The sequence below is a fragment of the Vidua macroura genome, chromosome 1 (assembly GCF_024509145.1).
Source record: "Vidua macroura isolate BioBank_ID:100142 chromosome 1, ASM2450914v1, whole genome shotgun sequence".
Classification (NCBI taxonomy): Eukaryota; Metazoa; Chordata; class Aves; order Passeriformes; family Viduidae; genus Vidua; species Vidua macroura.
In genome coordinates, this window is record NC_071571.1 from 11,016,061 (window position 1) to 11,038,605 (window position 22,545).

General features: G+C 40.3%; 1 protein-coding gene across 1 annotated transcript in view; it reads right to left on the bottom strand.

The window, feature by feature from the left end:
• Positions 1–22,280, bottom strand: part of ADARB2 (adenosine deaminase RNA specific B2 (inactive)) — a 306,599-nt gene extending 284,319 nt beyond the window's left edge. Inside the window, exon 1 of the mRNA XM_053993701.1 lies at positions 22,055–22,280. Coding sequence (XP_053849676.1) covers positions 22,055–22,154 — 100 coding nt within the window. The 5' untranslated portion in view covers positions 22,155–22,280. The remainder of the gene's footprint in view (positions 1–22,054) is intronic.
• Positions 22,281–22,545: the final 265 nt, after the last annotated feature.

The window sequence follows — 22,545 nt, forward strand, 5'->3', positions numbered from 1 at the left end:
GTCACAGCTAAAGTAGAACTGCGGAGACCAGAGCAAATCATGGCATACTCAGCTATCTAATAAACACTTTAAGAGTTAAATGGGAATCATGACAGGATTGCATTAAGCCCCCTGTTAGCATCTCCTGAGTGTTTAATAGTTGATCTGAAGCTAAACAAGTACACAAGATATATTTTTTCTCATGTTCCAGTTCATTTGAACTTTAATAATTTAGAAATGTGAGTTTCAAAACCAGGGTGTGAGTTGACATTATTTAACAAATTTTATAGGAACATCCCCATGACATAGGGCTTTACTTTCTGTAATGTTTCTTTACCCATTTTTCTTTTTCTAATTTCTCTTCTGATATCCTCTTCCAGTAATGCTCAACCAGCCATTCACTTTTATTAGTAAAGCTAAAATGAATGACACTAATGTGAACAGCATAAAACCTACATTGACCTACTTTTATTAAAGGAAGGAGAATAGGCCTGATAGATTGTCCATTTTACTGTTCCATTGAAAATTACTGATATTTCTTGCCATGATCTATATATGCAGGTTATGCTCAACTCTGCTTGAAAGCAATACAAATATAATACACAATATGTTCTTATTCATTCTCTGTTCTGAATTACCAGCAATTCAAGAAATAGCCAAAATACGTGGTTCCAAAAATTGGAAAGGGAAAGAAAAAAATGGAAGAAGGCAGCAGATCACCAGCTTGACACAATTAAATGCTACCTATGAAATCAGTATAACACAATGGCATTTTTTAAGAGAATGAAATACCCTCAGTCATTTTTCTGCTCAGGTAATTTTTCTTCATGCTGTCCAATTGTAAACATCCAATCCTGACTGAGCATTCCTCTCTAGCATTGGTTCTAGCAGAATAGAAATGCTCTTTGACCACCTCACTAAGGTTTGCCAAGAACCACAGAGTTAGGCCAAATAATTAATTGCTGTCTGACAAGACCTAATGTCACAGAAGTAGCCTTTGGACGTTCACCTGCAGGCTGCGCGCTCAGCTTCCGCAATGCCTAAAAGTAACACTTAATGCCATAGGAATATTGCAATTTCTTTCACAACAGCAACCAGGAGATCCCAAATAAGATCAGTATCACATCATCCCAGGCATGATTTAATGGTCCCTAAAGGGCTCACAGCACTAAGAGATTAAAAATAACAGTGATGGCAGTTACTCTGTCTGTCCTGGCAGACCCGGTGCAGAGGGGAGGCGAGCAGATTGCCACAGTCACACGAACAACAGCAGCAGAGCCAGAAATCAAGCTTGGGGTTCCTGAATTTAACAAAGTCATCTTTCTAATCAGCTTTGCAAGCAAACAAGACACATGTGCAACTACCCAACTGGTTCTACTGTAGTTTGTAAGATGAAATTTAAGAGCAAAATACAAAAGACCTGTTCTGAAAAATCCAGTCTGAGGTATCAAGAAAAATCAACACTCACTACCTACAGCTACATGCTTTGGGGGAAAAAAAAGTCAAGCTAGTGTTCACAGATTATTATTTTTTAATAGTTCTGGCCTCAAAGCAGCAGCTCACATTCCCAATATTATAGGGAAGGAGGAAAGCAGAAATATATCAATCACTCCACAAAGAGGCTTGTCAGGGAGTGGGTATTTTTCTTTTGTAGCATTTTCTTCTCAGCAGCTGCCCACGTACACTCTATCAGGAGATATCTCAGGTGTCCATCAGAATATTCTTCTGCATTCTCTCCACTGTTGGTGCTTGAGCTTAATTTATTTGTCAAGTGCTCCTTTGGGAGTAGGACTGGTTGGGGGGAACAGGGAGAAATGTGTTCGTTTCATCATGATACTGGCCCATCTCCCTGCTTTCTGTCAGCCTGCAAATATTTACATCAGACCTGCTGGATTTCTGCATCTTTTAGGATGTTTCTGCAATTAATTCAGTCTCAATATTCTCCTCATTTCCATACTTTTCAAATGTCATTTCATCTCTTTTGATCTGCTTCCATTTCTTTTCTCCCTTCTCCCTCTTTGCTTTCATGCTCTTTCTGAATTTTGAAATGGATTTTGTTGGTTGATAGAGGCATTTGAATTGCTTTCAGAGACTGGGCCTTGGAAACATAGTATAGCAGCTTGCTTAATCACATTTTTCACCTAGAGCCTGTATAAAAAGGGTGATACATAGGGTGTGAGGTTGCAAAGCTACTAGTGAAGATGAGCTAATGGACCCTGGCCAACCTTAATTAGAGTTTCTAAGCCAAACCTTTTCCTCCTCTGACCATGACTGTGTCAGCCTATCAGTTTTGTAACAGCTGTCAACCTCCTCTGACTAGTTTGTCTTCATCTTTCCTATTTTATGTGTTGACACAGTACCAAAAGAGTAATTTCCCTGCAGCCAAGGGGTCCTTCACTCTGCAGGCAGAACACAAAGTGCCTCTTCTAGAGGGCACCTGACTCTACCACAGGAGGGGGCATGTGTGGCATGAACCACTGCAAACCTTGACACCCTGCACCTTCGGGATATGGCAATCTGGCACTTCAAAATATACATGCTTTTATATGTCCATATACATATATATATATACACACACACACATATATATGTACACACACACACATATAAAAATATATATACATATGTATGTATATACACCCACCCCACCCCCCCAAAAAACAAACCAACATTAAAAAAAACCAAAAACCCCCAAAAATACCCCGATCCCCCCCTCGAAAAAACAGACCAAAACACAAAACCTACACTAAAAACAAAGCTCCCCAAACCATTACTGCAATAAATCCACTGCTGAAGCATTGGCACCCAACATTTTGCCAAAGAGGGCAGAGTAAAACAACTTATTTTTCTATTTCAAACTAGTTGAGGAGGGCTTATCAATTGTGTATGTGTTTCCTAGTGGAAAGCTTCCAACCAGCTGTGCAACATGTAAATCAAAATGTGCCTACTTAATAACAAAGGCTTGTTTCCATCAGGATGGATGGATAAATTGCTTTCTGCCTGAGGATAAAGAGGACTGGGCTTTAGGTGTGTAAAAAATGGTAAATACTTCTCTTCTGCTTTTGTTCTTTCTCAGCCAAAAGCATCTTAAGAGAGCCATCTGTTTCACTGCCACAGAAAGAAAAAAAAAAAAAATTAGGGTTACCAGCCTGTGCTTATTCATCCAATTTTACCTTGAGTTAAATGTTGGAAAACTGTCCCCATTTGAAAGGCTTTAGTTCTGCCACTGGCTACGATAAAGGCTGCTTTTCTATCCACTGCTTGGCTTGTCTGTCTCTGGGTTTTTTATTTCAGCTAGAATTGCAAAAGAAATTACACTATTCTACTGTAAAATGAATGTGTTTTGCTCATTTTAGTTTATTATCTTCATCTATTTCTCTCCACTAAAGAAGAGAGAAAAGTCCCACTCATCCTCCTGCCCTCCCCTCACCCCCCAGAGAAAGTGGCAATTGTACCATTAAGCCTGGAGTGCTTTACATATGCAAACACAAACACAGTGCTTACAGCAAAGATCTTTCCTATCCATATGTTCATCTCCTTTCCTTTACCTAAACCAGACGATTACCTCAGCAACTCAGCTGTGTTATTGAGACATTTCAGCGTGAAATTTGTTTTTCCTCACTGAACTTTAAGCGGAATTTCAAGTGCCAAGTCTCCAAAGCCAAGTGGGGCTATTAAGAGATAATTACTAATTATGCTAATTTGAGAAGTTGTGCTATTTCTTTCCCTGGTCATTTTATCTGCAGCTCTCCTGAGAGAACAGTCCCCATTCAATGTTAATAACCTTTCCAGGCTAAGCATTCAATGGAGGACAGTGTGTCCTAAACCCAGGAATATTTTGCAGTTAATCTAGATATGTGCCTGTAAATTAGAAAGAGAAGCAAGTTGCACTAATGCTAATGACTTGCATTATTAATTTTTTGCAGAAGCAGAAATATCTGATTCCTTTCCATTCATATATTGATATAGCTGATGGTTTTATTTTAAACGGAGTCCTCAGTGACTTGAAATATTCAGTACCCCAACAATATTTCTCAGTGATCATTTTCTAATCCTACCTATTGCAAGCTCCCATAATAATAGATAAAAACAACGACGAGATTTGATTTGCATTTTCTAAATGTCTCATTTATTTTTGCCTTATTTATGTAATAGTATAAAACAGATGTTTTCCAAACTCTGTATTTTTTTTCTTTTCTTTTTCAAGACAGTGGTTATTGGATTGATTACATTAGTCTGCAGAATATGCTGACAGTATAAGAGGCTTAATTATTTCTTTTAAGAAAATATTGACTTTAGGTTTAATGTGATGTATAATTCCATCCCTGTTTTGTGGCAATACAAATACAAGTATTTGGTGGCCATAAAAATATTTTACACTTTTGATAATTTTTGGAGTGGCAGTGATCAGAGTCATTTAGACTTGGTTGCCTTCCCAGTGCAGAGCTGCTGGGACAGCCCTCGGGAGGGGTTGCTAAAATCCTGTTTCTCTGTTCCTCGGAATGGATCTCCCTGGTAAGAACACATGGTCACAGACAATGTCCAAGATCAGAGCACTCTCCATCAAGAGCCTGTGGCTGCTCTGATGTGGCCTTGAGGGTTCATCCCTGCAATACCTGGGCTCAGACACCCCTTTGGGAGGCATGCACACCTAAGGGCAGCTCCTGGTACAGGCTGCAAGGTCACCCTCTGTCTGCCAGCACAGCATGAACCCCAGGAACACTCAGGACAGGTCATCAACACCTGGAAGCAGACACAAAACACACCACACTGGAGAGGGCAGAGCAGGGCACCAGCAGGCAGGGGAAGACTGTCCCCTGCCCTTGAACGAGCCCTAATGGGAACAGGGGCTGTGTTTCCACAGTAAATAACTTCCATTCCTCACTGGAGTTCATCATCCTGCTGGACAGTTTTCTAAGTGGCAGTGGCAGGGTTTTCAATGAGCAGGGCTCCTCTGAACTCCTTGTCCACAGCCACTGGTGTTGACCCAGCTATCCTTGCCTGTGTCCCCAAGGATGCTGGCATCTTGGGGTTCTGTGGTCAAGATGACCCAAGATAGTAAAAAGTCTTTTCCTCCCAGCCCACAGCCAAAGAAGAAGTCCAGATGCGTCGGTTTTGCTTCTTGGGGTTGTTCATTTTCTCTTCTCTATAGCATTCTTTCTCTGACCTGCTAAGATCTGTCTAGCAAGCCGGATCATGGCATTCTGTCTGCCCTCTAGGGCGGTGTTTACATTTTATATACTATGAACTACGTGTACTTTATTTACAATTAATTCCCAATACCTATCACCTATGTTAGACAGTGTGTCTCTACTCTAAACCAATAAAAAGTGTCACCATCACAGTGAAAGATGGAGGACAAGAAGAAGGAGAAGAAGGAAAACACACACCCAAATTCCTCCATCTTGCCTCCTGAACCCCATTCTAAAAACCCCCAAAATTCTACTTTTTCACCCTGTGTCCTGGGTTCCCACACTGATGGGGAGTCATGCAGCAGGACAGGAGCTCTGGCCTTGCAGGGCAGGGGGACATCGCAGGGCAGGGACTCCAGCATCACAGGCAGCTGCAGCTCCTTTCCAATGCTTACCAGTTTGCTCAGCCATCTCTGCCACCCCGGCTGTGGCAGGTCAAACTTCTCCAAAATCCCTTCACTGCCGCCTGATGGCACCAGCTGGAACCTCCTCTGAAGGCCAAGCCCTGCCCTTGCTGCACATCAGGGCGCCCACGAGAACATTTTTAGCAGAGATGACCTCTGTGAACACCAGCTGCAGATGCTCTGACAGAAAGGCAATGTCAGCGTGCTGCTGGACCAGGGCTCACACCAGCGGCTGGGCTTAGAGGCTCCAGAGCTCCAAAGGACAGGGCAGAAAACAGGAGACATCCAAAATATCTTTGTAGGAATTGAGCTTATATTCTGTGGGGATATTTTGCATTTTGCAGCATCTAGATGCAAACTAAGGTAAGTTCTCCTTCATGCAACCAAAATAAAAATAGGACAGAGTGACAAAAAAACAAAGATTAGCAGATTCTACTTTAGTTTTTCACTATTTTAAACTCATATATGCACCTAAACCAAATAAGTGCATTTTTTTTAAAGGCAGAGAATGTAAATATTCAAAATCTTGGGTTGCACATATTTCTGGAAAATGTAATGCACAGCCCGCAGACTCCAGTTCAGTACTCCCAACGTGGGAGTGGGAGGACTGCGTTCACATGAGACATGAATTAGGGCCTAAAAATATGTCCTAGTAATAAAGGAGAAGTTAATTTTAACTTTCAGCATTGCCAGTTTCAGAACAGAGCTTCATTTAGAGGAAATCCAGTTTGCAAGTGTGGGAACCTGCCCCCAAAGCCCAGAAAAATCATTAGGTAAGACACAGGTCTTCCCTGCTGATAGGGCTGGGGGGACCAGCAGCCCACTACACTCCTACCATTCCACCAGGAGACGTAGAAGAACCATGGCTGTGCGACTTCCTGTAACTGCAGCTCCCAGAGGCCCATGTGAGCACATCCAGCAGAACTGGCTGCTGCTCAGACCGTCCTGATCCCAAACCTTTAACAGCTCTCTAGCACACATCAGACTGAAGGCCCTGACTTGCACCCGGACAGACACACACACATTTCATTGACTTCTTCATGAAACAGAGTTTTCTGGCCATGGAAAGCATGTGCAGAAGGTGACACAGGCGTGGGTCTCAGGTGCAAGTATCACATCAGCTCTCCTGACAGAGGACAGGTTGTTGTAGGTGGGGTCTTGCAGCTCCCCTAAGTCCTATCAACTCCTGAGCCATCTTCTGAAGAAACAACTGACCCAAAATTCAGCCTCACCTGCTCCTTGCTGATATGTTACTGTCCAAAGACACCAGCTAAGGGCAACAGCCAGATTCCACCCATGTAAGAAGAGAGCAATGCATCTGGGCAATGAAAAGTTATAAGTGAAAAAACATCTGCAAGAGAGATCTCTAAAAAAAGAAGAAGTCAACAGGAACATGTCATTTCTCCTGAAAGGTCTCCTGGAATATTTAAAAGTAGTTCTTCATGGGGAAAGAAATGAGTGCTAGAGGCTATTTCAAAATGCAACAGGGCTCTGTGGTCTCAGCCACACTTGCTCTGTGCTCCATGGGAAACTGGCAGACTGGAGCCACAGCCCACAGCTTCACATTGCTAATTCTAGCTGAAATGCAGCTTTCTGCACATGTTATTTCTTACTCATGTTTGAAATTACTTTTTAATCAAATACCTACAAAGACCACAGAGAGTTATGAAAGAAATAAAAAAGTCAGTTCAAAAAGTAATGGACATGAGCTGTTTTCTCCTATAATTCCAGAATGAAAATATTTTTAACTGTATTATATTACAGCATCATTCCAAAACCTGCACCAACGCTATTGCAAACTGTTTGGAGCTGCTGCAGATTTTGGAAGGCTTAGATAGCATGAATAATAGAAAAATGTATTTGCAAGAGACATCAGCAGCTGGGTGGCACCATCTAATTCATATAAGAAATTACGTATGGGAGAGGCTAAATAAATCCCATGGCCCAGTCCAGACCAAAGAAAACATGGTTTTTTTGGGTGGGCATGACACGGGGGCATCAGCTGCAGCAGAAAGGAGAAGCAAACTCAGTTCTGCCTAAATTATCTGACACTTGGAGACAGATAGTTCCTTTTGAAGAAAAGAAAAAAACCCTCTGTGTGATGCTACCTGGTGTTTGAGATTGTGACTAGGACAGTAGGAGGGATGAGCAAAGAAATTATTTTATTCACCACTCTTCTACCTGTGCTGACAAATGTACAATGTGTTGGGAAAATTTCCACTATCTCTTCATGCTGTGAGTCAGTGAGGGGGAAGAGAAAGCTTGCCATCCCAAGGTTTCCAGCTGGAAATAGGTAATGACAAACAGGTACTTGATCCCTCAAAATCTTAACCTAAACTATATAAAAAAACCCATGCAAGCAAGTGCAGCAGGGAAAATTGCTCCCTGCAGAAGCTATGAACAAACAGGCTTCACAAAGAAATCTTGACAAGGAGCTGAGGGAAGCTCAAACCTGAGCTTCTGATGGTCCTTTCACTGTCACCAGCAGCTGGTACAGCTGCAGGTCCCTTAATGGGATTGTCTGAAAAGCACAGATCTTGGCATCTGACAACTGAATGAACATATTGGATTTGTTTGCTTACTACAATGTGTCTATTTCTATCCCACATCTTTGCAAAGAAAATTTTGAAAATATAAACTGATGAGAGCTCTGCAAAAGAAACAATTCATCTATCATTGTATTTTTCCACTCAAAGTTTCTTTAAGCTGATTTTTGAAAAAAAATGGACATCTGAGGTCCAAAATTCTACAAAAAAACACAAGTTGTGGACTCCTTGATTTCTGTATTTCCCCAAGGTCCATCTGCATGGATTTATTTTCAGGCTAAGAGCCCAGATAATGCAGAATATAACATTTCCCCCTTAAACCCCCCAGTTGTAATAAAGAACAAACAATAATCATGATGGGTACAAGATGCAAAGAGATTAAATACAAGGCAGATGTTCAGTCTTGTCTTTTCAGCTGAGATTATAAATGGTCTGAGCCTAAGAGAAAAATTCAGAGCCTGAAAGTGAAGGTTTGCTAATTAATCAGTTATAATGGTATAGGGGATTACAGAGCATGATTAAAACACACTGAAAACAAGAAAGAAAAAGGAGGATGGAGAAGGGAGTATAGAAGCAGCTCTGTCAACAGAGAAACATCTCTACATAAGCAGCTGAAAATGATGCAGCTCATAAAAAATTTTGCTTAAGAATTAAAATCCAACTACAACAACAAAAAGACAATGTTATAAACGAAATTAATTTCTGGAAATTTGTTCCAATGTTTATTTAAAAAAAAATACAGGGTTGGATCCAAGCTCCTTATGAAGCCTAGGACAAAACTTCCATTGAGTCAAGCCTTTTATATAAATATGAATGTACATTAATACAGGCATTGCTGGAGCACATATTGGCACTTTAATATGCATAGTACAAGAGAGTCTGTGCTTAAGTACATAAATAGAAATTGAATATAAACATATGCATTCATAGCTTTGAAGTTTTATTCGTAATGTAATAGCATAGAGAAATTACTAGCATTTTTACATGATGATTTCTGCCTAAGTCAGATACTGAAGTGCTACTGATACTTACAAGGCATTCAACAGATGCGGAATCTAGAATGAAAACTTCTGTGGTAGGCAAGTGTATTTTTAAACCTCCTTTAACATTAAATTTGGATGCTGTCCTGTAGGGATGAACTAAGGTGCTTTCCGTGTGCAGTTTTAACTTCCTTGTTACTTTATGAAACTAACTTGGCAGTGATCCACTCCTGATAGTGCGAGTTAGCATGACACCAATCCCTATAAAAATTATCACCAAGATCAATCTGTGCTGAAGACAGTGTCACCACCCATATGAGAATGTCCTATGAGATGCAGGTCCCATAAGCTGTAGGGCCTGGTGCTCCTCAAAAGCACAGATTCCCACGTAATAGGGTAGGATTAGGCTCCTATATTCTTCCTGTTGATTCTGCTCTCAATCTTTCTCTTTTTTCTAGTGGAAACAAAAAGGGGAATTGTGCTTTAGTTTGCAACTTCTCAACAACATTGATGAATGTGTATTTGCTGTAATATTATCTACTCCACTGAAATTAATAGATAACTTTAATGGATGAAAGTGGATATGATACAAGTGAAGTCAGAAAAAGAATAATTTTTAGTTCTTTTCTAGTTTTGGAAAATGAATGCAAGAAAGTGATATCCTGTTAGAAATACCTTTGTTTACCATTTATACAATTTTAAGCTGTATTAGGAAGGTACCACTTATTTGTGTGGTTCATTGCTTGCCCTGAGAGACCTGCATTTGTTCAAAGTATTAACTTATTTTAGATTTAAAATTTTAAGAGCAAACTAATGTAAAAACATAATGAAATCACCTTCAAATCTGCTTACGTTCTCACTTCCCATACAAAATTATTTTCATCACAAAAATAATCCCCCAAATTTGTCTGAGATTATTCCAGCAAATCCCATGCCCAACAAATCCTAAAACATGCTCCACCTGTTAGTGAAACTATCATAGTAATTGTCTGGGCTTTTATCTAATGAATATGCATTACAGCAGTCAAAACAAATTCTATCTTAATCTATATTACTGGGGAAAGTTTCTGAAACAAGCTGTTGCAGAGATATTTATATAATATGTTGTCAACATTCAGCAAAGACAAGCTGTCTGCCAGAAAGGGCTGATGGAAACAGTTTCCTACATTTGGTCAGGGAGATGTTTTTGTGCTACCCTTAAGCCATGCTTTTGTCCCAAGGTGTGCTGAGAGCATCCCATGCCCTGGTGCCTCCTTTAGCATGCCTGCGCACCTGTACTGCACCTCCCTGCAAAGCCCGAGCTGATCATGACCAAAAAGTCTCTTTTTGCCATGTGGATTTCTGTGAGTCACCATCTCTTCTACAACGTGCAAACTCACTGACACCTGTTGGGGAAATGACTGATGGAAATTCAGCTGCCTGCCTGCACAAGGGCTGTGTGTGGCTGCACCTGCAGGCAGGCGTGTGCCTGACACCAGGCAGTTGCAACAGGATGGTATGGGGCAAACCAGCAACAGCAAAGGTACTGGAAACCAAGATTAACAAGATTTGTAAAATTAACCAAGATTAACAAGCCACTCTTCCCAATCAACTGCCCACCTATGACGCACACATTGCTTTTGCTATAATGGCCATTAAAAGAATAGTCTCAGCCTCTTGACTTTTTGTTGTCTCCCTTTTCTGCCTAAAGAGCTCAGGAAGCAACTTTACGTGCCAGCATCAGAGAAACATCTACTCAGCTCAGGAACTGGTAGCAAGATCAGTTTAGATATGCTAAAACAGAACAAGCCCTAAGAAATATATGCTATAAGAAGGTGCATTATAAATTTTTTTGTATGTAAAAAATCTTTAGGAAAATAATAGTAACTTCTTATCCAGTTTCTGATTCCAGGAAGAAACCTAAGCATCAGCACATTTGTATGCAGATCTTGTTACTTATTATTTACTGCTTTTCTGAGCAGCAATGGAATGACTGAAGAAGTGATTTTGCTGAACCAAGGCCATATGCTACCCAAAGACCTTTGATGATATATTGGTCCTCTCCAGGCACCAATCTCATATATACTTTCCTTTTCATAATTTGTATGAATAGCAGCTGCTTCAGTAGGTGAGGATACAAACAAGGGAAGTAAGACAGTAAAAAGAAGGGGAGGAAAGAGATGGGTGTTTTGGTAAATAAGAAACAAATTGAAGAAGTGCAAATATGTGGATCTTCAAGATTATATACACTTTTATTTTAGGAATGATTTTTTGGAACATTTGTGATTATCTATATTGAGATGGCTTCTGTAGTGCTTAATTCATTCTCCTGTTAAAACAGCACTCTGCAAGACCCAAATCAGTGTAATTTGTTGCTGCTTGGTTTCAGTTAATTTCAGAGACAATTGTTTTGAGGCAAAATTAAGATAATTAAGCATGAGGAATAGATTTTAAACTTTATAAATTACTTTCCTGGACTCAGAAATGAATGCTTGGTTCTTTTTTATATATCTTAAGATATATCTGCCACACGGTAGTCAAATAATTATTGTTAAAGACTAGAGTGAATTTAGAGTGGTTTTAGCTAAAGTGGAATAGTCTTTTGGTCTTCTGAAGAGCTTGTGCATAAATGAAACTGATGAACTACAGTCAAGATACAAATGTAGGGACTGTTACTATGATTTTAATGGAAATTAAAGTGATGAAATTTAGAAATTAGTATTTAATCCTTGTGAAACTAAGTGATTCATCTAAAAGGATAAATCTCATTGTAAAAAAAAAGTAATCTGTAATAGTTTCAATGAATTCCACAACCAAATTCTTGCAGCATCTGAAGGAAGTAATATATATTACAAAACTGGAGTTATTGTTGTTATTCTGCAGACTTGTCCACAATGTGCTGCATAATACTGAAGAAAGAGTTGCCTTTTAAACATAAACTTTGCTACCTAGAAACCTCACCCTCAGCACCTATAACAAACCATTCCGGGAGAAACAGAAGCTGAAGAGCAAATGTGATTTAACACCACAGAAGAACCAGCTCCCACGCCTTTGTTAAGTACAAAAAAGATGGGTAAACACGAAGCCCTCTTCTTTCCATCAGCAGCAGGCGGAACTGCTTTGCCATGCCCTGCCCAGGCTGCCCTGCAGGCAGGGATTGCCGGCTCCTGCCTGGCATTCCCGGTGCCCTGCCGGCGGGCAGCCTGGCACACGGCTCACCTTGGGATGGGCAGCTCCCGGGCACCGCCGGGCAGAGACACATCCCGGCAGTGACAGATCCAGCTACAGCTGTGACACAGCCACGGCAAGGACTGCTACAAACCCGAGCCAGGTTCCTTGGACACTTGAAAGTGGAGCCACAGACTCCTGCATTCCTCCCTTTTGCTAATTAATTCTGCCACAGATTAACCCGTAAACTGGGCGAATATGGCCTGTCTGCCTGTGAGAGTTAATAACTTTCCATAAGTAGTTTGAAAATGTACCTAGCATGATTACAGTGATGCATTTTTATTAACTCTGGGCAATATGAATCCTTGCTGTCTGGGATGAGTTGGAACTAGCTGAAGAGAAGGATGATCTTACCATTGTCAGGACAAAATAGTCCAAGGTGCCTTACATCATAAAAGCATAAATTTAATAAAGAATTCAGGGCTAGCCTTCAGGAAAATCTGACAAAACATATTTGTCTATGGCTTCTTACCACACTTAAGCAGAATGTAGCAGTGGCTTAAAAATGTGCCTGGATTAACCAATCTATAAAGCAGCGTTCTGTTAAACTACTTCTGTTACAAACCAGACTTCTGACTGCAACGGACTATTTCATTTCTGACTACTCAACAACTGTATGTATTTTAAAATTCCCAGGTTTTTTTGACACCTGATAACCATCTCCTGGTAACTGGTCCTGTTAGTAACTTACTGCCCATTTTTACCTTGCAGTTTACACTTTGTGCTGTAACATGCAAAGATTTCAAAATTCTTTTTTTTTTTTTAACAAAATGAATGCAGAGATAAAGTCTTCTTTTGAAAGAATATAGAAGGGTACAAGTTAACCTAGAAAGACTAGCTTTTGACTTGTTCTGGCAGAACTGAAACACTTCACATTTATCCTTGAACACTCTTGTATATTTCCTCTTCTTGTGTAAGAAATTTAAAGGATTTGCATAGTGAAACATTAAAAAAAAAACAAAAAAAAAAACATAGCATCAAATGTCTTGTGCTTATGGATTCCAGTTAAAGGCACAAAAAGTCCTCTCTGTCGGCACAGCACCAGTTAAAGCAATTCTCTGTTACACAACTGTAAAAACTGATCATTATAAACATGAATTGCAAACAAGTATCTTGATTTTAGAAACAACAGATTTTACAACAGACATGCATCAGATGCTTTAGCATAAATAAATGATAAACACAGGTCAATCAATAATCTTTGAAGCAGTTGCAAGTGGAAGAAACCTGCTGTCAGTGGTATTAAAGAACATTCCCTTGTTGTACTGTTTCTTTTAAATTCCTAAATCCAAAAGCAGCAAGAGCTGAGCTCCACTTTAATTACTGCGCTGCTCAACAATGAGGCACTGCCGACAACTGCAGCCTGCTTCCCAAAATCACCATTTATATGGATATGTAAATAGCAATTGAGGATTGACAAGAAGAAGGGAGATTACAACCTGGAAATCAGCTAATGAAAGTTAATTTTGGGTAAGTTTTGTTCAGGAAGTCCTGGGCATTTTGTCTGGTGGTTTGCAGCAGCAGGGCTGCTGGCATGGATGCAATATAGAGCACGAACTCAAAGTTGGCTTCTGCTCTGTTAGTCCTCCTGTAGGATTCAGCTGGAGAAAGATCAGCACACAAACTTAAGAACAAATCCAGCTTTTTGGTACAGGTTTGGGGTTTCCTGAGATGAGTATTATGGGTTCCTGCATACACACCTGACTTCATCATGCTGAATTACTTAGCTAGTCAAAAAACATACACAAATGAAACGTAGAAATAGTCTAAAAAGTCTGGCTTATAAGAAGTGTCTTTCATTTCTTTATTTGTCACTCTAAAAACAAACAAAAAAAATCATAATCCTTGTGCAGTTGTGCCTTTGTGATTTGTCTATAAGATGACTGTTACTGCATAGAGAAAGATGACACACAAATACTGTGAGAATTTTTATACATACATTTTTAAAATTATAAACTCAAAGTCTGGATGGATGAATGTGAATAAACACAAATGATAAAAGAGTATTTTATTTTTACATCACTAAACAAAATACTTCAATGGAATATAAAAATTCTTCATATAATTTGAACTCTAAAGGCTTTAAGACCCTTTGTCTCATATAACCTAGAGTTTATTACAGTCATTCACTTCATACAGCTAGACAACTGTATTTCACACAAATATGTATACACGTACCTATATATTAAGGCACAGACACAAATGTATGTAGAAACACAGTTCTGCAACCCTGACTGATACTGAAAAGTTTCAATTTCTATTTTACTCTTAGTAGGGGCAGCAGAATTAGGCCTTATACCAAGGTAACACATTATTACAGTTGGCTTGAAAGCCGTCATTTTACGTTTGTTAAATCCCACTATTTAAGGAATAAATAGCCACTCCACAGTCTCTGAGAAGTGGCAAGAAGTAAGCAATTGCATAAAATCAGTTGTGTGTAAATCCCTAAGAAGATGGAGATAAAATATCTGTCAAATTCTACTTCTTTCTTCCCACACTTCCCAGCAGCTTTGACTCTTCACGCTGATGTTTCATTAGCATTTGGAGAAAGGTGATTTTGTTAATAATTCTGAGCACCATTTCTCTTGCAAGGAACAAAAAATGGGGGGAACAAAAGTCACACTTTAGCACAAAGTATTTTGCTGAGATCTACTCATTGCTTGTTCCTCATTCCAGACTCACACAAAAAATGCCACGAGTACATAGTGCAGGTTTCAGAAACAGCACTCACAAGTGGCACAGATCCAAAATCAGACACAGTAGTTGGTTTAGCATTGAGACCAAATCCAAACCCAGCAGAAACACTTTCAAAAACACAGATTAGCTTGCAGAGATAATCCCCTATGACACAATATTCATCTGATGATGATGCACTGGCAGTCATGCCCATAACTTTGGAGTTTTTCTGCTTAACAAATCATGTTGTGTTTGTTAAACTTGTTTTCACCCCATTTTAGTCCATCCTTTTGTTTCTCTTTTTCAAGAGAATAAGAAATGGGTGGGGTGAATTAATTTTTACTGTAATCATGCTAACCTCAGTACAGAATCAAAGTAAGAGACTAGGAATCAGTCTCAATTTTGGTCTGTTTTTACATATAGCACAAAGGGCGTTGAGTGGGAACAGAGAGGAAGGCGACTTAAAAAGCTGTCAGAAAAATTCCAGGGAAATGTGCCTGCCTTCCTCCCAGCTGTGCTGCTGGTTTTGGGAGCGCAGGGCAGAGGGACGCGCATCGCCACCGCCGCGAAGCCGAGCAGAAAGGCGCCTCCTGAACCGCTGCCACGCCACGGCCTCCGCTGGGGAAACGGCAGAGTGCAAAAAGCCTCACAGTGAGCAGGAGCGATTAGACTGCCTACAAATCACCTTTCCACCTAATCCAAGCAAGTCAGGAGTCAGATAATTTCCTGAAAAAGAGGATTCATATCTCATATTAAAAAGATGAAATCCTTCTTAATGTATCCTACCTAAAGCCAAAGCCTACAGTCACTGAATTGAGCATCGAACTTAGTAGCGTGAGTCTCAGCTGAGCTAATCAAATACCTCAAACTCCCTACAAATAAGTTTTGTTTTTCTGTATCTTGAATGAGCAAATTTCCCAGGCCAGCTATGTGCAGTCTCAACAGAAAAAGTCCTTCCACTCCTATTAAACATGCTGGAATTTTCCTTCCTTAAAGGCCTCTGTCTCAGTAAATAAAAAAATCACGAATAAATTAGAGTAGCCTGCTTTACCTTCTTTATAATCTTTCTTCTGTAATATGATTTTACTGTATCTTTTGTGTTTATCTCCAAAGTAAACAATATAAATCTTATCAATTTTCTTCTATCGAAATTTTACACATCTCTATTGCCTTTTACCATATGTCTCTGAATCCTCACTATTTCTAGTACACATTTGGGAGCTAGAACAGCCAGAACGAAAGAGAATATACTCAGTGAAAATACACCTTTCATTCATTAATGTCACGGTAATATCTTCAGTATTAGCCGTCCTGCTCTTTACGCACTGTGCCCTGATCCGTGCTTCCCTTGTTATCACGCTTTGCTTAGCGGAGATTTTCATTAAACCAGCCATGGCAATGTCCACCCCTTAGTCCGGAGTGTGTATTGTTAATTCAGGGTCCAAAAATACATCCCCATATTTCAAATGTGCTGTAAGAAGCAAGAAATTTGAGACTGATTGAACGACAATAACTCCATCCATTTAATGCTCTCTGTTAAGGTATTAAATTTGGCTATTTTATGACTCAGGGAGAGTTGCCTATTAGTATGGGTTGACAAGCTGCTTCCGCCAGTTAACAAAGCAGTCTTTTTAATATGTTATATATCACAATATGCTGTTAAAACTCCTCCAGGTTGGCTGCTTAATTTCAAATTCATACAGCAGGGAACAAAGGTCAGCCAGAGTAGAAAGGTAAGTGCTTCGTTTTACTATTGGAACTTGCATAATTTGGAGGCAAAACAAGCTGGTTTACACAGCAGACGTCAAGTTCATCACAGATGCCTTGAGAATGATCAATCTACTGATGCATATCAGCCTTTTTTGTCTGGATAACTAATCACTTACATGGAAAAAATGGTAAACTGCCTGAAAGGTTGTAGAGATAGTTAGCTGTAAACACAGGGATCAATTCACATTCATTATTACTTGCAAAACCTATACAATATTGGCCAGCAGTAATTCAAAAGTAGTACAATTAACAGAGATCAGACAGATATCCTCAGGTTCACTTTTTTGAGACTTGCTAACCTATAAGACATTAAAGGAATCTAAGAATACAGTTTGCACAGACCTTTAGTAACTTGGTATTTCACAAGGCAATTTCACCTAACCTTTAATTTTTAGTGCAGCATTTTCCATTTTAGGGTATCACTTCAGAAATGGCTGCCTTTAAGTATTTTTCAAAACTCCATTAATACCACTTAAACTGGAACTTTTAAGCAAAGCTCTCACCTTATGGGAGAATTTTCCTACGCAAGTCACCAAGGAGAACCTACAAAATTTTAAGCAATATGAAGTGATTTCCAACAGTAGGATTCCTTGCCACTAGCTTTATATGCCTGTGTACTGCCACTGAGGAAAGCAAAACATCTGACAATATCTGTGTTCAGAAAGGCAAAAATTACAATATACGTTATTGCTCATGTAAGACGTGGTCAATATTCATACCAGTGCTTATTCTACTTACATAATTAATACTTTGAGATAAAGTTGAAGTATTTTGTTCTCTTTGAAAGTAAAATACACCATTCTATTGTCCTCACAATTACATGCTGTTCTCTTTGGAAGTAAAATACACCATTCTATTGTCCTCACAATTACACGCTGTTGCTAGGAAGTTACAACTCTGCTATAACCTAATCGTCTGCTATTTAGATATGGACTCATGAATCCCATATTTTTATTCTAAATTTAAGTTCAGTCATTGTAGCTAATGTCCTTGATGCTATCTCAAATTGCTGTCATTACACGGATCACTAGAAATTGGAGGTAATAGTAAAAAAGAAAAGAAAAAAGAAAGCTACCAAATTAGATGATGGATAAAGGTTTAATCAATTTAATTTTATCACCAAATCCATTCCCTTCCTCTCGAGCTGTCAGGGCACAAGATAAGCGGAACACGTCGTGAAGCACAACACAATCCTTTTGTGGGAAAGGAGTTGTGTCCCTGAACCTCGCAAGATGAAACATGCTCATTTATTACTTTGGCATTGCAGGATGATGAAGAACCAAGCTGGTTTCCTCCCTTCATCTTCAGCACAATCTTTCTATTTCATTAATTTTTCATGGAATTTCATTTCACAATCATTTTGCCCCTCGCACCCACTTGCTGCCCTTATTTAGTTTGTTCTGTCAACTTTTATTTCATGCCCCATTGTATCAGCAGTGATTCTGGCCATGGCATTCTACCACCTGATGCCCTCCTGCTTCCAGTAGTTAACTTCACGCAGTAGCCCTATAAATAGCATTGCAAATAAGGTGTCTTAATTGTTGTCTTACACTGGAAAATAACTCAGAAGAGTTATCTATCCAATCCCCTATTTCATACTTACTTTCTGTGTGTTGATTACTAGGAAGTTGCTGGAGGCTGCTGAAGTGTGGCCTTTTTAGTATTATCAGTAAATGGCAACTCTGCTTTTGTTTGATCTACTTGTAATGACTTATCTGGGAAAACAAGCCTTCTTCTCAAAATCTATACCACAGGCTATGAAATGGGCACAAACTGTGCTGAGTTCTGCCAGTACTCTGCCATATTCCAGAGGCCTGAGAAAACACAAGAACCTGCAAACACAGTAACCGCCTATAAACCCCTAAAATTTTTTAATGGATTTCTCTAAATCAATAGGCACAATTTTCTCTCCTAGTCATTTTATACACACCATAAAAAAAAAAAAAAACCCAACATTTCAAAACCAATCAGAGAGAAAAATAAACAGAGAGAAATACAAAATACCTATTACTGCTGCCACATGAAATTAGTATGCAGATAATCTGTCAAGCATCCATATTTATTTTTCATTAGATCTCTGGAAAATTAAGATATTTACTTCCCACTGGGAGTTATCATACTGTTTTAAATGACAATGAAAATATTTCTACCTATACTAATTTAACAAATAGGTCTAAGTATCCACATTTTAACTTTTTAACACACATTTTGCACAGAGTGTAAAACTGAATAAAATCACTCAATCTAGGTTTGCAATATGATATTCATTGCATAGACATTTATTGTTAAGGGGATCTTCTTACTGGAACGGTTGCTGGATTTCATAAGCACAAAAATAATATGCATGCAAATTAATTACTGGATGATTATATTGTACACAGGAATAATCTTCAGTGTCCTACACATCTACACTTTTCAGTGCTTGACTTGCATATATGGATATTCTTTCTCTGACTCTTATTGCGTGTGTTTTTTTATCTTTTTTTTTTTTTTTTAGGCCAAATGCACAAGGAAATTCAGCTATTCAGAAAATGCTGTTTGCTTTCCTTGCTTGAACTTGGTTTCTGCCCCCAGGAACTCCTAAAACAGAGCATCCAGGTATAAAAGAAATGAAGCCCTATACCCATACACATAAATTTGTAATTCACACTAACCAGAGCAAAAAGATGACTGAAAACATGGAAAGTAAAACAGAAGAGATAAGCAACACTGTTAAGTAGAGAATAATAATTGTTTCTGCTGCTGTACATTCCTAGATATTCTATTAGGCAATGTCGCAACCTGGTTTTAAGCACATTTCATATTTAACGTGTAATAAAATATAGTAAGTTGTATAAATAATTTGTTGAGTCAATTTCCTTAAGGACTAGGGATGTGATAGATAAATTAATTTCCTTACTTTGTCTAATACTCAATTTAAATTTAAGACTATAGTGAATTTTTTTTGCCTACTTGTGTTCATAGGTATTTGTGTGTATGGATGTGTAAACATATGAGTGTAGTTACACACTTTAAAGTAGCTACTAAAAGCATTCCTGCTATAAACAACAAGATACGTACTGGTGAATAGTTAAAAGCAAGTGTCTTTGGTCTAACTCTCTACAAAGACTTTCTCACAATCTCTTAAACAGATCAAACCTGCAAAACAGTGGAGCCCACAATAATTCTAATTTTAAAAAATAGTAATTTAGTAGCCTAATAAACATTTTCTTGACTAGTTGCCTAACAGTCTGTTTGTTAAGCAACAGCTCCTTATGAGATACTATAAAAAAAAAAAAAAAAAAAAAGGTCACTAAACAAAATACCATAATTATAAAATCCAGACAGGATTTTAGACAGGGCATGCCTTCAATTACAGGAATTTTTTGGCCAGCATGATTTTATAGGAATGTGTATTTTTTTGAATGTATACTGTGACTACAAATAAAGGAAAAACAAAATCATATGGACACAAATCTGTAATTAGTATACTAAGCAACTATATTATTTGAAAAGTGGTTACAAATAGCACATTTAGAAACAAAAATTAACACTTCAAGTGCACATCCTATTGATGTTGGCCAGTTAAGCACTTTCTAGAATGTGATTCACCTCCAGCTATGCAGTCTGCAAATAGCTGTCAGCTACCAAGTTACTGCTGAGCAAGTTTTCACGTTTGTTTATTTTAAGACATTCAACTTCCACCTTGTTTTGGCAAAACAAAGCAAAAAAAGGATGCATCAGAAAAGTCTTATTGAAAGACCCTAACTTTTGTCTGCTCTTAAAACCAAAATTAAACCAAGTACCTTTTCTCCACTGCATAGATTAATGGTTTATTCTTTTCTCCGGGCCAAGTATAGGTCACTAAAGCTAGGCTAAGTTTGCAATTCTGTGGAAAAACAGTTTTTCTAGAACAAATCAGCATAAAGAAGTCTGCAGAGCACAACTTGATTACAGGGAAATTTAAAGGGTACTGAGTACACAGGCGCTCCTTTCTGAGAGTTTTAAAATTTATTCTGTAATGCCACGTAAAAGGCAGCCTTTCTCACCATGTGTTATAACCTGATAAAAACCCAGAGTAACAAGTTAAGGTTGCATGCCTACTCAAAGTCCTGATATATCTGCACGTCTGTTGTTTCTACTTGTGTGCAGGTCACTATTCGTTATTATGATTTTGAATAGAAAGAGTTAACAGATGAAAGTAAAAATAATGACAAATGACAATTAAATGACACAGCCTTGCATTTAACATTTGGCCCGTTCTTACAGGCTACTATACAAAAGCTCCTTTGACACCTTTCTAAAAAGTTATCAAATATCGCACTTACTGACTTTAACATAATCAATAATTAAGAGACACTTAGCTAATGGCACCTATAAATTAGGTTTTCTAGACTCTTAAGGAGAAACAGCGTATCCAGAGCATCAGCTTGAGTGCTAGCTGAGTAAAACTTGTGTGAGTACCACATAGAGATCATAATTACATGTTAGATTATATTTACTGCTTGGATAAACACTCGGACTTCTCATATCTGCAGCTGAATGCCTTGCAGCTGGGCATCCCTGGCACTTTGCTCCTCGTATCAGTTTATTTTACTTTAAAGCGCTCACAGCCGGTTAACTTTGTCTTTTTCAGGCAAAACATCAAAACAGGCGGTAGCGTATCATCCCCTCTACAGGGGAAAGCAAGACAGCCTTGCGAAGAGCTGTTATCTAGGGCATATTCCCTGTTCGCAATGACATCCTGTAGCTTCACTTTTCCTGCTTACGGCAATTAGCGCCTTCCTAACCAGGGCTCGCTTACGGACGGGGAACAGCATCGAGACAGAAAAACTTGGCGGACCTCGTCTAGAAAAGGAGGGAAGCGGTAGTTTGGAGGGCGCGACAGCCCCGGGGGGCTCCGCGCCGCGCTCCGCCCGGGCAGCGGCACCTGCTGCCCGCGGGCTCGGGCGGGCTCCGGGCCGCGGCGGGAGGCGGAGGGCGCCGCGCTCGGGCGGGGCAGGCCGGGGCTGCCGGAGCCCCGGGACGGCCCCGCTACACCGCGCTGCTCCGGACCTCCGTGGGTTCAGCCTCCGGCCGGCACAACGCAGGGATGACAGCGAGCCGTGCCCGGCCGCGGGGCCAGCGGCGGCCGCTCCCGTCCCGGCTGGCCCCGAGGAAGGCACCACCCGGCCCGCCCCGGCCGTCGGGGCAGCGCTGGGCTGGTGCCGGCGAGCGCCGGGCGCTGACAATAGATCTGCGAGCAGCCGATGCTGTGCAGATGGCAGGCGGACAGAGGTGCGGGGGGAAAGAAAACAACAAGAAAATTGCACCTCTCTTACCTTTCCTCTTTGATCTCCTCCTCCTCCTTCTCTTTGACTTGCATCTCAGCTGCCCGCTCGGCCCTCCCGACGCCCTGCCGCTGCCCAGGACGGATGTCATGCCGGTACCTCAGCCAGCAGCACCGCGCCAATGTGTTCTCTTCCCGCGGAGTTTCTCCTCGTTCTGGAGGCGGCTTTTATAGGGCGGTGGGTCGGGCCGGCGGGGCTGTGCCGGGGCTGTGCCCGGGCTCCGCTCGGCGCTGCCGCCGCGCAGGGGTCGCGCCTCCGCCCCGACGTGCCGGGCCCGGCCGGGGCGATGCCCGGGGGCGCCGCCGCGGCTCTGCCGGCCCCGCGCCCACTTTTTGCACCTCTGCGAGTTGCCGGGCACCGGCCGCTTTGAAGACGATGGTGCGGGGGTGGGGGGGGAGGGGGGCGAGGGGGGCGGATTTGCTGCTGCAAAGTCTCTCGCAGCCCAATCGCTCCCGCCGCCCGGCGCTGACATCAGCTCCGCC